Source organism: Cydia pomonella, chromosome 19, assembly GCF_033807575.1.
Source record: "Cydia pomonella isolate Wapato2018A chromosome 19, ilCydPomo1, whole genome shotgun sequence".
Taxonomy (NCBI): Eukaryota; Metazoa; Arthropoda; class Insecta; order Lepidoptera; family Tortricidae; genus Cydia; species Cydia pomonella.
The window spans coordinates 786,770-800,404 of record NC_084721.1 but is presented as its reverse complement, the minus strand read 5'-3'; the positions used below and the strand labels follow the sequence as shown (position 1 = coordinate 800,404).

General features: G+C 39.9%; 2 protein-coding genes across 2 annotated transcripts; one reads left to right on the top strand and one right to left on the bottom strand.

The window, feature by feature from the left end:
* Positions 1 to 1,932: 1,932 nt before the first annotated feature.
* Positions 1,933 to 4,907, bottom strand: LOC133528371 (FK506-binding protein 59-like). The gene is made up of 2 exons (XM_061865738.1): positions 4,193 to 4,907; positions 1,933 to 3,959 (listed from the first exon to the last, which is right to left on the bottom strand). The coding sequence occupies exons 1-2, from the start codon at positions 4,763 to 4,765 to the stop codon at positions 3,663 to 3,665; spliced, it is 870 nt and encodes a 289-aa protein (XP_061721722.1). The 5' UTR covers positions 4,766 to 4,907; the 3' UTR covers positions 1,933 to 3,662.
* Positions 4,908 to 5,371: 464 nt separating this feature from the next.
* LOC133528337 (uncharacterized) lies at positions 5,372 to 13,124 on the top strand. The gene is made up of 10 exons (XM_061865694.1): positions 5,372 to 5,749; positions 6,414 to 6,515; positions 7,295 to 7,466; positions 7,760 to 8,279; positions 8,577 to 8,792; positions 9,057 to 9,275; positions 10,230 to 10,391; positions 10,968 to 11,121; positions 11,992 to 12,094; positions 12,847 to 13,124. Exons 2-10 carry the CDS (start codon positions 6,419 to 6,421, stop codon positions 13,070 to 13,072), a joined length of 1,869 nt encoding a protein of 622 aa, XP_061721678.1. The 5' UTR covers positions 5,372 to 5,749; positions 6,414 to 6,418; the 3' UTR covers positions 13,073 to 13,124.
* The last annotated feature ends 511 nt before the right edge of the window (positions 13,125 to 13,635 follow it).

Sequence of the window (13,635 nt, the reverse complement as noted above, 5' to 3'; positions counted from 1 at the left end):
ACCCTAGTGTCTGTGTGATTGGCCCCCTCCTCATCGCCACGTAGGCACGGTGGATGAGAATAGACCGCCCTAGCATGTCTATAGGTAATCAGCACACTAGCACACACACCCGTACCAGTCACATGGGATACCCTGCCATGACTAAAACTTTATCTGTGTTTGTTACCAATCATGACAGAAGCTCTCCCGTGACCAGCACTAGCATGAGCCAGAGCACCGAAATATATATAAATATATTTAATACGAGACCTAGCCTCAATTACTGCAGACTTCAGTGAGCCGAGATTACTCTCAATGGCACGCACGTGATGCCCTCACATTCATCTAACAGCTGGACTTTGAGACTAAGGAGAGTATGCTCGCCTCTTATGTTGGTAAAGAAGAGACGCCAAGTCCTCTCAACTTGGAGCAAAAGACTTCTAAACAGCTGCAGTTTGTCACCGTTAGGGAGCAGCTGATTAGATGGACAAACTGTTAGTCCAAACAGTGATCTGGCTTTATAAAATAACAAACTAACCTCTTAGAAAGGTAATAAAATAACAAAATTAGATTTTACTAACAAAAACTCACAATATAGTAACACAAATAAGGAAGTAAAGAATCTCCACCATAGCCTAAGCTTAGCATTACGACAACATTGTCCCCGCAATGCCAAACATAGACACAATTTACAAGTTTAAATTTATAGGATAATTCCCAGCAAACACAAACAAATAGAAGGAATAGTAGAGAAACTTTACTTACCCAAAGCCAGAGATACCGCCAGTCCGATGGTCAAAGAATGAATGCCCATCCTCCGTACTTTACGGCCCTTTTATATACCTTAGTAGCGACATAACAGCGACATAACGGCGACATAACGGCGACTAGCGACATAATAGCGACATAACAGCGACATATTGGCGACTAGCGACATAATAGCGACATATCGGCGACATAATAGCGACATAACGGCGACATAATAGCGACATAATAGCGACATAACGGCGACATAATAGCGACATAACGGCGACATAATAGCGACATAACGGCGACATAGTAGCGACATAATAGCGACATAACGGCGACTTAGTAGCGACATAACGGCGACATAATAGCGACATAACGGCGACATAGTAGCGACATAACGGCGACATAGTAGCGACATAATGGCGACATAACGGCGACATAGTAGCGACATAACGGCGACATAGTAGCGACATAACGGCGACATAATAGCGACATAACGGCGACATAATAGCGACATAGTAGCGACATAATAGCGACATAACGGCGACTTAGTAGCGACATAACGGCGACATAATAGCGACATAACGGCGACATAATAGCGACATAACGGCGACTTAGTAGCGACATAACGGCGACTTAGTAGCGACATAATGGCGACATAACGGCGACATAGTAGCGACATAACAGCGACATAGTAGCGACATAACGGCGACATAGTAGCGACATAACGGCGACATAATGGCGACATAACGGCGACATAGTGGCGACATAACGGCGACATAATGGCGACATAACGGCGACATAATAGCGACATAACGGCGACATAATAGCGACATAACGGCGACATAGTAGCGACACAATGGCGACATAATGGCGACATAACGGCGACATAATGGCGACTTTTACGCACACAACGACAGTATTCGCTTAGTAGTCAGTTTAAGTAGACCAAAAAAAATGATAAAATGAAACGTTTCAAAACCTATCAAGCATGAATATGCCAACATTATTATTTAACTTCAGGTATTATAGTTTTGTTTTCTGAAAATAACGTCTGTATTGTAATATTTTACGTTTATTATTAAGTTAGTAACTCAATGTTCTTTATTACACCGATAATTATGCATTTATTCTAGGTTAACTTCAATTGATTATTATCATTCTTCGCAGCATTCTAAAATAAATAAAAAAATGAAAATTCACTGAGTGTTATGTATTTAATCGAAATCACAAGTGGTAAAATACGGAAACGTGTCCTTCAAGTTGTAATTGTTAGAATACGGAGTGAAATCATGACTGAAAGATGCAAACGAAGAGTACTGTAGTTTTTCATTATTTTCTATGTGTTTTAATATAAAACCAAGGCCAATATTACGAAATAGGCATATGGCTAGTCACACTGGTTATTTAGATTACTCTTGCGTGACAAGTCAAGCGGTTATTCCAAGCTAGCAGAGTATCAAGCATAACCAGCATAAGTTAGATCTCCGGCTGCTCTAAGTTGTTACGAATGTAGGGGTCAAATTATAATATATATAAACCCTCAACAAAGTGAAAAAAGATTTACGAATAGTGAGGATACGTCTAGCGTATGTAATTAACTAATTACCAGGCAAGTCGGTATAATAATAGATAATTTATATGTATGTTAGTCGATATATTTGAGGTTTTGTTACCAAAAATACTATTATTTTCGTAGTCTACATCTAGCGTCAAGTAGCGGAACTCTCAGTACTGCTAGTTGACAATAGATGTCGCGGCAAACAAAAAGTCAAATTCTCAACGATTTTCCGCTAATATTATAACTAGAGTAACCGGAACTCAATTTTCAACTACTACACTTACTCTGGTTATATTAGCTGAAAAAAAAAAAATTGTATATATTTATGAATAATACAATGTTAAGCTTATTTCAACCTTATGTGCCTTATGTTTGTATAGTGCTGCTTGTTATTTTTTTTTTCTTGTAATAGTAGTGAATATTTAAGTTTTTTTGTAATGATTTTTATTGATTATGTATGTATAAATATATTTTAATGTAATATTATCTGAAAATCGTTGAGTATTAGACTTTTTGTTTGCCGCGACATCTATTGTCGAGTACTGAGAGTTCCGCTACTTGACGCTAGATGTAGATTACGAAAATAATAGTATTTTTGGTAACAAAACCAACCAAAAAAGTGAGCACTCTTGGTCTTCTTAATTCTCTTTGACACAATTAACTGACAATTTGTAAACCTTATTGTAAATACATAATGTGTTCTGATGGTCAGACAAGGATGTTGTTGTTAGTTGAATTATTGCAGGTCGATGTACGAAATTCCTCGTAATTAGCGTCCTTACTTTAGTTCGAACATGTAGTTTATTGCGCGTGAGCAAGGTATGTAAATATAATTGAATGAATTCGCGAAATGTAACATATCATATGGATGATAGGCATGAGGCAGTAGGCTACAACTTATGATTTTTTCATTCGGTACCTACATAATTTGTTTGATGTGAAACTTACAAAAAAAGTTAGCTTGAGACAATGCTTAAGTAAGTCTTCAACATATCTTAGAAGTGTAAACATCCATTTGGTTAATTACATATTTAAATAAAATAAATATCTCAATAAAAATAGCAGTTACAAAAAAGTAAAGTTATTGTTTTAATTATGAGCTTAGTGATACATGTATAAAATTACTGTACTCAGTTTTTCATATATTTTTTTGTCTCATGGTGAACAACAAGAAAAACCCTCAAGCATAATAACATTTAAATTGTTCTTAGAATACAATTCTATATAAAAATATTCAGTATAATTGACTCCAATTATAAAGGACTGCAAATAAATCTAACCAAATTTATGTTACGGTAATTTAGTTGTCATTCTTGATTATGTAGAAGTTTATATAAATAAATATATTAAATACAGTAAAAAATTTAATATTTTATCCAAACATTTTCTTAATAACTGTTTTGTATTCTTTATTTAAAGTCCTCATCTTGGGTTCTATCAGCAGGGCTTTCTGGTGCGCCGCCTTGTCATTAGGGTCCAGTTTGAGAACTTGCTGGATGTCCTGCCAAGCCTCCTCATACTTTTGCAGGCCATAATTAGCTACGGCCCGGCGGTACAGAGCTTTGATGTTGTCCTTGTCATACTTGAGGGTGCAGGTGCAGAGGTCAAAGGCAGCCTGGTACTCTTCATAGTGGAGTTGGCAGTGTGTGAGGTTGTTTAGCAGTTTTATCTAAAAATTAAAAATAAATTTCTATCAGAAAACTGGATAAAATTTCCTAAGCATTTGACTTCTCCTAATCCAAGAATAACCTTTATTTAATACCAAAATTACTCTTATGCCTACTCTCTAATTTACAAATTCTTGTTATAGCCTGCACTTGATAGAAATAAAGAGAGTAGGTAACAAAGTATGCTAATGTCTGGGAAACAATAATCAAAGAAAGTTTAGGGGATGATACTGACCTTGGTATCAACCATTTCCTTAACCCTAGCCTCATCAATCTTCTCCGGATCAATGGGCTCTATGGCCACAAGCATCTTCAGTGCCTTGTTGAAGCGACGGAAGGCGTCAGCGATCCTCTTGTGCTTCACCAGCTCGACTCCACGCGCCTTGTGGTGCAGCGCCGCCTCGTACAGCCGGTCCCAACTCCAATCTGCCACTAGCATCTCATCCATAGCTTCCAACAATTCTATCTTACAACTTATCTCCTTCACAAGCTCCCCTTTAGCATCTTTATACACTATTTTAGCCGTACACGTTTCACCGCGGCACATACGCTGCAGAATCAACTCGAAATCTTTATCAATGAAAGAGTCCGAGTCACCGATCAGAACTATCCCGTCAAAGCTTTTACTGAAGACCCGGCTCTCGGGCTCTATCTCGCAGTCTCCAGCTGCGTTGGTGCAGGTTACGTCGCTGAGACGGATCTTGCAGCGCGCGTCTTCATACGCTACGACGTTGTAGTCGCCCGGTTTCACGAGCCGTTTTGTTATGATTCGGTCGGGCCGTTCGTCCACTATCTCCGGCTCATTCATGTTAATGATACTTAAAGTCAGGAATAAAAGTTAAAAGGAATAATTAGCGTTTGAAATTATTTTAAGAAAACAAACAACGCACTGCAGTCACTCCGTGCATATGTCATTCGTGACATTTATCCGTGTTGTTCCGAAATCAAACATTTCACTATAATTAACTATTTTAATATAAAGACAATCAGTATCACATGGTCTATTATTTTAATAATTCGTGTAAAACAAGTGTAAGATTATTATAAATAAAACAAATATTTATGATCAAAAGATGTAGCAGACGTTTGATCAATAAAAATATAAAATCTTTTGTGTAGAGAAAAGTTTCAGAACAATTTCTAAAACGTTTCTGATAGAAAAATACACATGGTTTTATCAAAAACGGTAATAAAGCAGTTGCGTTGCAATTTTCAAATGAAACAAACTCATTTAAGACTAAAAAACCCTTAAATTAATGTTTTTTTTTACGGCATTGATACTTTATCACCATTTTATCACATGTTTCTTATTACAGTTAGTTTATAGCAGAAAATTACATCTCTCGTATATTCATACCATTCCAGTTTACTCATACTTCATACCTATTTTATTAATAAAATATTGAAAATTAAAAAGTCCTACAGAAACTCTTTATTCTATTTCTCTAAATATTATTATTATTAAATTAATCAGCAAGTGTAGTACTAAAAATATAAAACAGAGGAAACTGTGTGAAATCTTTATTTTACTGCTCACTTTTCTTCTTCCACTGCTATACTGATCTGTCAAAAACAGCTGACATTCTCGGCATATTCTTGGGGATTCAAATTTATGATTATGAACGAAGCAAAATGACTAAAATTCATTAGATCACTTTACATTAAAATAATTCCAAAACTATTATTACGTATAATAAATTATTGTCGTAGTTAGCTGTTCTCATTGTATTAAGAAATAAAGTATTGGCTTAAGAATAGGGTAATATAAATTTTAAGTGGCGTTGTTTAAAAGGTAAGTAAAAGTATTATTCAATATTCAAACAATTATTCTTCCATAGTCCATACATAACACTTCGATGCTATTGACCTTCCCCTAATATCAACATAGACATTGAGGTCAAATCATTGTTGAGGTTAAAACCTAGAAGTGAAGTGGAAAGCGGATCTATTAAAAATGGTTTCAAAAGCGCAATGGGATGCGAGGACTTATAATAGCTTGTCTACAGGCCCAGTGCTGCTAAATGGCTTCTGGCTCTACCTAAAAAGAAATATCTTAAGCAATTTCAGAACTCGCAATTTTTAGAATGTTAAGTACTCTGCTTATTTTGGCTACACTTAAAAATAGAACTTTATTTAAGAAAACTTGCTTTTAAAAATGTTAGTCCATTCATAATTTTTATTAATTACAGATAGTATGAATATACCATTACCAATATTCACACTATTTAATGACACGGGGTCCTCTTAGGACACATTCTTATTTGTATGCAACAAAGGTGTAATAACTGTGGTACAATATATTTGGTACAATGAATTTGACTGTCACTACCCATTTGATGCTGGCTGTACCAACATAAATAGAATTATAAAAAATAATTTAAAATGTCTCTGACCATTTCATGTTTATACACCATCATATATATGTAGCATCAACTTACAGTATATGTATGTTTCAGAAACAATGTCCCTGACCTTACTGAAGCATGCATGGCGCAATGTTGTGAAGAGCAACCAGCTCAGCCTCACCTCCGTACACTCCAGGACACTATCATCCAGCAGTGAGTTTTCTTTCTAACCCAATACTTATAAAAATGCAAAAAGTCCAAAAAGACTATTAAAACTCTTATTAATACAAATTTTTACATCCATGTTCTTCCTGGGATTACTTGGAAAGTGAGTAAGGGAGGTGTATATATCATGAAGCTTTGTTGATGCCAGCTGGCATTCCATTACTGGTTTGACAAATGGTTGAGGTAAAATAATAAAAAATAAATAAAACCGCAGGGCAGCTTTTGGCGAGCTGAGCAGAATAGGGTCAGGGTCTCGCATCTCCAGCGTGTCTTTGTCGGTTGAAGTGGACACACAGGAATGTCAACTCTGGCTTGCCTTCATTGGCCGTCCAGAGAGGAGTCATTAGAAACATGCATAAGACGCATACACCTCTCAACACCGCTAAGTTCCTCACACAGGTGTTGCTGCTGGTCTATATAACTACTGTCATTTCATCCTGTTTGTACCAATCTTTTCTCCTTATTTATTGTCTTGAAATATCTATCTGAAACCATAAGAGAAAAAAGAGTCTTGAAACTGTTGTCAGATTTTTTTTTTTACTCAAGCAGTTTTTTTGTTAGTCTACTTAGTCCTTGTGTTGAAAAAGGTTTCCTTCTTCTTCTACCCTTAGTTAGAATTTTCTTGTGACTTGTATTTATAGCTCTAACTAAACTCCAGTACTTGAAAAATTAACAAAGTCCTGAAAACAATATTAGATTTGTTTGATGATGCATATGTTTGTTAGTTTGGTTCACCAGGTTACTTTCAAGCAATATTTGTTGTATAGTCTCAGACATAACAAAGTCGTCAATAACGAGCAATGACCAGCTGACGACGCGGCTGCAGGCGGCGGTGACCGCGGGCGCCGTGCTCGCGGCCGTGCAGGCCTCGCCCTCCGCCACCGCGCAGCACATGCTGCAGGCGCTGCGCTGCTTGTTCCTGCTGCACCGCGCCGGCAAGTGAGTCCCTACAAAGGCTGTAGGCTGTAGGCCTCGCAAGCGCTACACCGCCTATTCCTCATACACATGCCTGGCCAGGCAGTCAATATCTTGACAAAGTGCCATTGTCTTTGCAGATAACGTTCAGGTCATATCACCACAATTGTATCATTCCACGAAAAAGTAAAATGAGTCACGATGTCATTTACTTAGGTTATATTTTGACCTAATTTCAAACCTAGTAACATCAGTGGCCATCATAGAGGAACAGTTAAAGTCTAAACTAAAAACATAATATTTTCCCTCCCCCTCAGGTTTGAGAAGGAACCGGAAGAGTTAATAAAAGACCCAGGCTTCAGTATCCTCTGCCAGAATTTCAAAAAACACGCGCGCGCCCTCGAACTGAACGAGGCAATAGAAGCCACTAAAGTCCTTTCCTACCTCAAAGTACCCGTAGATTCGCTCATTGTCCAAACCATGCTGCAGCTCATAAGGTGCAACATAAACAATTTAAACCTGCGACAGATCATGTTTTTAGACTTCATACTTAATCAATATGACACTAAGAATCATTTAGTTGACGCGCTGAAGCTGGCGCTTCCTTTAGCTTTCCAAGTACACCTTCCTCTGGAGATGGACAATGAAGATTTGCCGCTGCTCCGGGATATGTTGTACTACTGCTGTGCGCATGAGTTGCCGGATCGGTGTATAAACAACGTGGTGACGGGGCTATTGCTACATGACCAGAGCATAGACGCGCAGGCGGCGAAGTCGATTATATGGTCCCTCTGCGATGTGAACTGCACTGAAGAATTTTTCCCGACCAGAGTTCAGGTACGTATATATTTTTATACATTAACAAGTTTATGGCACTGTAAAGACCTATGGCTCGGTTCAGCGCCATTTACTTTATCACTAAGTGACCAAAAAATTAAGGGTGCCATGAAATAATATTGCCCGCTAGGCTGACAGAGTTAAAACTGAACTGAACATTAGGAAACTTGGATTTCATCCTAAAGGGTTATTAGCAGTAGCAGTAACACCTCGGGAAACCTTATCTCGTTGCAATAAGGTTCAGAATTAACTGTTAACTGTTTGCAAGATTCGTAAAATCTATTGTATCCATTTCAGCTTCTCCACATCTGCTTCGACATCCTAAGTCAGACCCTAAACCGACTATCCTACGACGAGGTGCTCCGCACGGCGGCGCGCCTCAAGGGCCGGATACTAGAGAAACATCCCGAATATTACCACGAACACCTAATGGATGCCATAGCCAACTACGTGCTGGACAATAACGTGCAGTTCGAGAAGGGGCTGCTTATAGCCAGAGTGCTATCGAGGCTTGTAAGTTAGTCGTAGACAATTTTCACGTAACTCTAATTACTTAAAGGAGATTGATGTTATAGGTATTGCGTGTTCAAGAGACACACACAACATCAGTCGTGTACTTAACTGTCAGTATAATTTTATTAAAAACTTCTTTCCATAACATTTTACCTGTGTTTCGGTGATTTCATTCGTTCATCATTCATTTCATTCCTCTCTCTTCAAATTTCGAGACCTATATACGCAAGGACTACTAACTTATTTCTTTATCTGCCATTTTAGGCGCACAGCCACCTAGGCCTGGTGGAGTATCTCTGCCAGCAAGTCGTGTCGAAGCCCACCACCCTCGAGAACGCGCGCACCAACATCCTGTTCGGGTTCATCAACTGCCTGTCCAACAACAACCACACGCCCGACGAGACGCAGTGGGAAGAGATCAGAAGGCAGATCTCGAACAACCCCATACTCGATGCTAAGCACGCTGCGCTGCCGTGGGTCAAGGTACGACATTATCAACAACATCCTGTTCGGGTTCATCAACTGCCTGTCCAACAACAACCACACGCCCGACGAGACGCAGTGGGAGGAGATCAGGAGGCAAATCTCGAATAACCCCATACTGGATGCTAAGCACGCCGCGCTGCCGTGTGTCAAGGTATGACATTATCAACAACATCATTTTCGGGGTCATCAACTTCCTGTCCAGCATCAACCCCACGGCCGACGAGACGCAGTGGGAAGAGATCAGGAGGCAAATCTCGAATAACCCCATACTGGATGCTAAGCACGCCGCGCTGCCGTGGGTCAAGGTACGACATTATCAACAACATCCTGTTCGGGGTCATCAACTTCCTGTCCAGCAACAACCCCACGGCCGACGAGACGCAGTGGGAAGAGATCAGGAGGCAAATCTTGAATAACCCCATACTGGATGCTAAGCACGCCGCGCTGCCGTGGGTCAAGGTACGACATTATCAACAACATCCTGTTCGGGTTCATCAACTGCCTGTCCAGTAACAACCCCACGGCCGATCAAGTCTACTATTGTCCTTCTTGTTTAAATTTTAATTTTTTCATTCTTAAGACATATAAACCAATAAGTGAGTTGAGTTCATGAATATAATTATATGTCGTGAATAACAATCAAATAATGTCTACGAGTACATCCTGATTTGTTTCTCAAGTATCATTATTCTATGAATTAAGAGAATAATGGTCGACCTCTTCACCATACAAACATGGTTCCCGTTTTCCTTCGCGCTTTGTAAGCCCTATATTTTCATACGTGCCCATTATATAAGAGCGTGCGATCCGAACGTCGGGCTTCGCTCAAGAACCTACTTTATACCTATTAGTGGAAAATATTCTTTAAATAAGTGTAAATATTTTTTGGATGGCGTCTGGTTTACGTTTCTCTAAGTTGCTATGCATTACTTGTGTGGTATTTTTGTGAAGGTATGCTTAGAACTGGCGTCGCTGGGGCACTACGAGGACCGGCTACTGAAGCGCGTGTTCTCGCAAGAGTTCCTGGACGAGTTCCTGAGCCGGCCCGACAGCACCCTGGACTACCTCCAGCTGCTGACTCTGCACGAAGCGGTACACACATTCCACAGCGAGGTAATAATAAACTTAGCGAGATATATAGGTACTCTGTATCTTTAGGTATTCAAATAAAAGTTAACAATTTGTAATTTTTCGGGTAGTTATAACATTTATTGGTTAACCAACCAAATACAAAACCGCCTGGATCTGTCACTGAACGACCTGACTTTAACCGTAATTTATTGATCATTTAATGTTTTCATCTACCCTTAACTGGCTTAAGGAGCCATTGCAGGGTAGTTTTTTTACTTTTATTTAAATACCTCAAGATACAGAGTTATAGTTACAGGTGTCGCCGGGAGAGGTGAGTCGAATGATTACACACAGAGCCACACAGAGTATCGCAAAAACAGTAATGAATGAATGAACGAGTGAATGTGACTTAAGCGCACGACATTAAGCTGAACAAAATAAAATAATAAACTTTTAAGAAACTTTTGGTCCATCTTGCAGTTGGCGGTTCAACTTGCCCATACCTAAAATATGTCAGCAAAATGATCAAAAATAGTCCGGTTTCATAATCGAGATTATCCTTTACTTTATCGAGTGTCTACTGATACAAGGAATAATAAGAAAGTTATACGTCCACAGGAGTACCAGGTGCCCGAGTACATTCTAGAGAAGGCGAAGAGTCTGTACCCGACACATGCCCTCACGGAACAGCTGCAGAAAAACCTGGCGCAAGCTGTCGGCGCGTCGGACGTTGTGGCCAGGAACGTGCTGCTGCCCAGCGGGATCGTGGCAGGTACGCAACCTGACTCCTGGCCCATTCTCTTTGGACCGTAAGATAGCAACAGATCATTAACACTTTTCCAGGCATAGTAATCCAACCACCACACCAGCAGTGCCACCAACCAGTAGACCACATACGTGTCAATTAAATTTTAACCTTAGCAACCCGGTTTAAGGTCACGAAAAAAGAGAAACAAGATTTACTAAATACAATACTACTATATATCTTAAGATTACGTCAAATGAAAAAAAAACAAGAAAATACACGCGAGGTTATGTGGGGGATGGGAGGGGTAGCCAAAAACCTCATCAAATATCACCAAAGGGGGAAGGGGGCTCAAAAAGTAGCCGAAAAAACCTCGCGTGATTTGTGCACAAGCCCTTAGCTGGTGGTAGTCATATTTTTTTATCAGCGCCTTTTCTGTTCTAATTTAATAAGAATGGATTGTATTCCACCTGTCCAATTTCTTGGTCCAATGAGTATTTGCATCTCATATTTTGCTTAATGAGAGAGTGAGACGCAATGCACATTCGACAGGTGGAATACCATGCTAAGGTTGACATTCGGCTGTCAATTTTGAACTGAAAGCCCGGATAACGGGTTAAAGGCGAATGTATGGAAGGTGAAAGTAAGGAATGGAATCACCATGTACCAAAAAGTGTCATCAAAAACCTTAAATAGGTGGCGCTACAATGCCTAGAATACTTGACAGCGCAATTCACTCCGTCAATAACGCCTAGGTTCTTAGCTACTCTAGCGCTACTCTGGAGAGATTTGGAACTATTATTTATAGCTGACAGCTGGACTTTTGCAACAGTTCTACCATAAGAGATTTCACTCCTATTAATTCCACACTCCAGGCGAATGTCTTTCCCATTGTAGATGTACTGATGTGTTTGCAAAACGGCTACCCCGTGTCGCTGCCGGTAACCGACGGCCACAAGGTGCCCATCGAGCAACTCAACTTGCCCGACGGGAGTTTACCGTGAGTACCGTCGTTTACATTTTACAAACTTATATTTGACTGATTTTGTAGGTCAATTGTCATAATCATAATCATTCTTTATTGCAACCATGGTACAGTATAGATGTTATACATGATATACAATGTCTCACATGGACCCTGCAAGGGCACAGCATATAATATCTTATTATTCATAGTCATAACTCATAACATAATATTATATTATTATTAGCAATGAAGCAATTCTTATATTACACATGAGATCACTAATAAATGTCAAACAAATAAATTAATTAATGTACAATATTCATAGTACAGATTTAGTTTTGGTTTTGGTTTAGTTTTGTCAGGTTGGCGACTGGACCAGATTTCTATTGAAGGTACAATATTAGGTCAGCATAGTGCATACTTTTAGTGCGGTATATTGCAAGATTTCATAGGTCCACGTCATCCTGACGTCAGAATGGCCTTTTCTGTTAAATATCTTGTTTTAGGGAGAGGTACACTGGTTTATATTAAAAGTACACTGATGTACACAGAAGGTACAAAACGTTTTTGTATACATATTGACGCTCACCGAATATTTTTAAAGATGTAGCATACTGATTGTAAACGCCATTTATTGGTCAAAGAGATGACGAATTTGCCCGATTGGGCGTCATTTAAATAAATCGATGTCGTCAAAAATCAATTTTAACGATAGGTCTAAATATGACCTTTTAGCGACTTGTAACAGTATCAATGCACTTTCCAAGTTTCCTCAATTATTCCAGGGTGTGCATCCTAAACTTCAACCAGGGCTGCTTCTCAATGAACAGCAACCGGCTGCGCGGCACGTTCCGGCTGGTGCTGGACGTGCTGGAGCGGCAGGGCGTGGCCGCCGTGGCGCTGAACGTGCGCGCGTGGCTGGGCGCGCCGCCGCACGAGCGCGCGCCCTACCTGCTGCGCGAGGTGGGCTGCAAGTGCGCCGAGTGCGGCCTCAAGCTCGCCGTCACCTGACGCCCCGTGCCCGTCCTTGCTCCTACTTAATAAACTCTATTCATAAAACCTGTTGTGTTGTTTTAATTAAAGATACACTTTACTAGGCCGAGAAGGCAGCAAGAATTAAACAAAATAGACATTGACTCGTCAGTTCCCTGCTGTTTGCGGAACTCGACCGCGCTTTTATATAGTAGGCGTCTGCGACGCTCTTCATACCTACTAAAAAGTCGTACACAGCCAGGCCCGGATTTAAAAACCTAGGGCCCTTAAGCACTTTTATTATTATTATTGCGTGGTGTGAGCCTTTTTAAGTGCCACGTCGACCTAGCGGCCCTTTAAAGTTCATTACTAATGCCCGTCTGAATCTAGGAAATTCCATATTCTTTGGGCCGTAATGTTCTAGACTTGTTCTAGACCCTAGGCACTTTGTATGACACGAGGAGAAGGAGGCTTCTCCATGTCAAAACTGGGTTGTGGCAATGGACAGGTTGAACGGGCCCCTAGATGGAATTCCGGCTCTGGACACAGCAGTATACTGATCGATTGAATCTTCTATTGGTTATGTTGGTAGTAGGGAAAAA

Excerpts from the sequence above, each read along its gene's own strand:
- LOC133528371 (XM_061865738.1), bottom strand. The coding sequence starts at position 4,765 with ATGAATGAGCCGGAGATAGTGGACGAACGGCCCGACCGAATCATAACA. Across the intron at positions 3,960-4,192 it reads AGGAAATGGTTGATACCAAG|ATAAAACTGCTAAACAACCT; the intron begins GTCAGTATCATC and ends TTTAATTTTTAG.
- LOC133528337 (XM_061865694.1), top strand. The coding sequence starts at position 6,419 with ATGTCCCTGACCTTACTGAAGCATGCATGGCGCAATGTTGTGAAGAGC. Across the intron at positions 6,516-7,294 it reads CAGGACACTATCATCCAGCA|TCTCAGACATAACAAAGTCG; the intron begins GTGAGTTTTCTT and ends TTTGTTGTATAG. Across the intron at positions 8,280-8,576 it reads TTTTCCCGACCAGAGTTCAG|CTTCTCCACATCTGCTTCGA; the intron begins GTACGTATATAT and ends TATCCATTTCAG.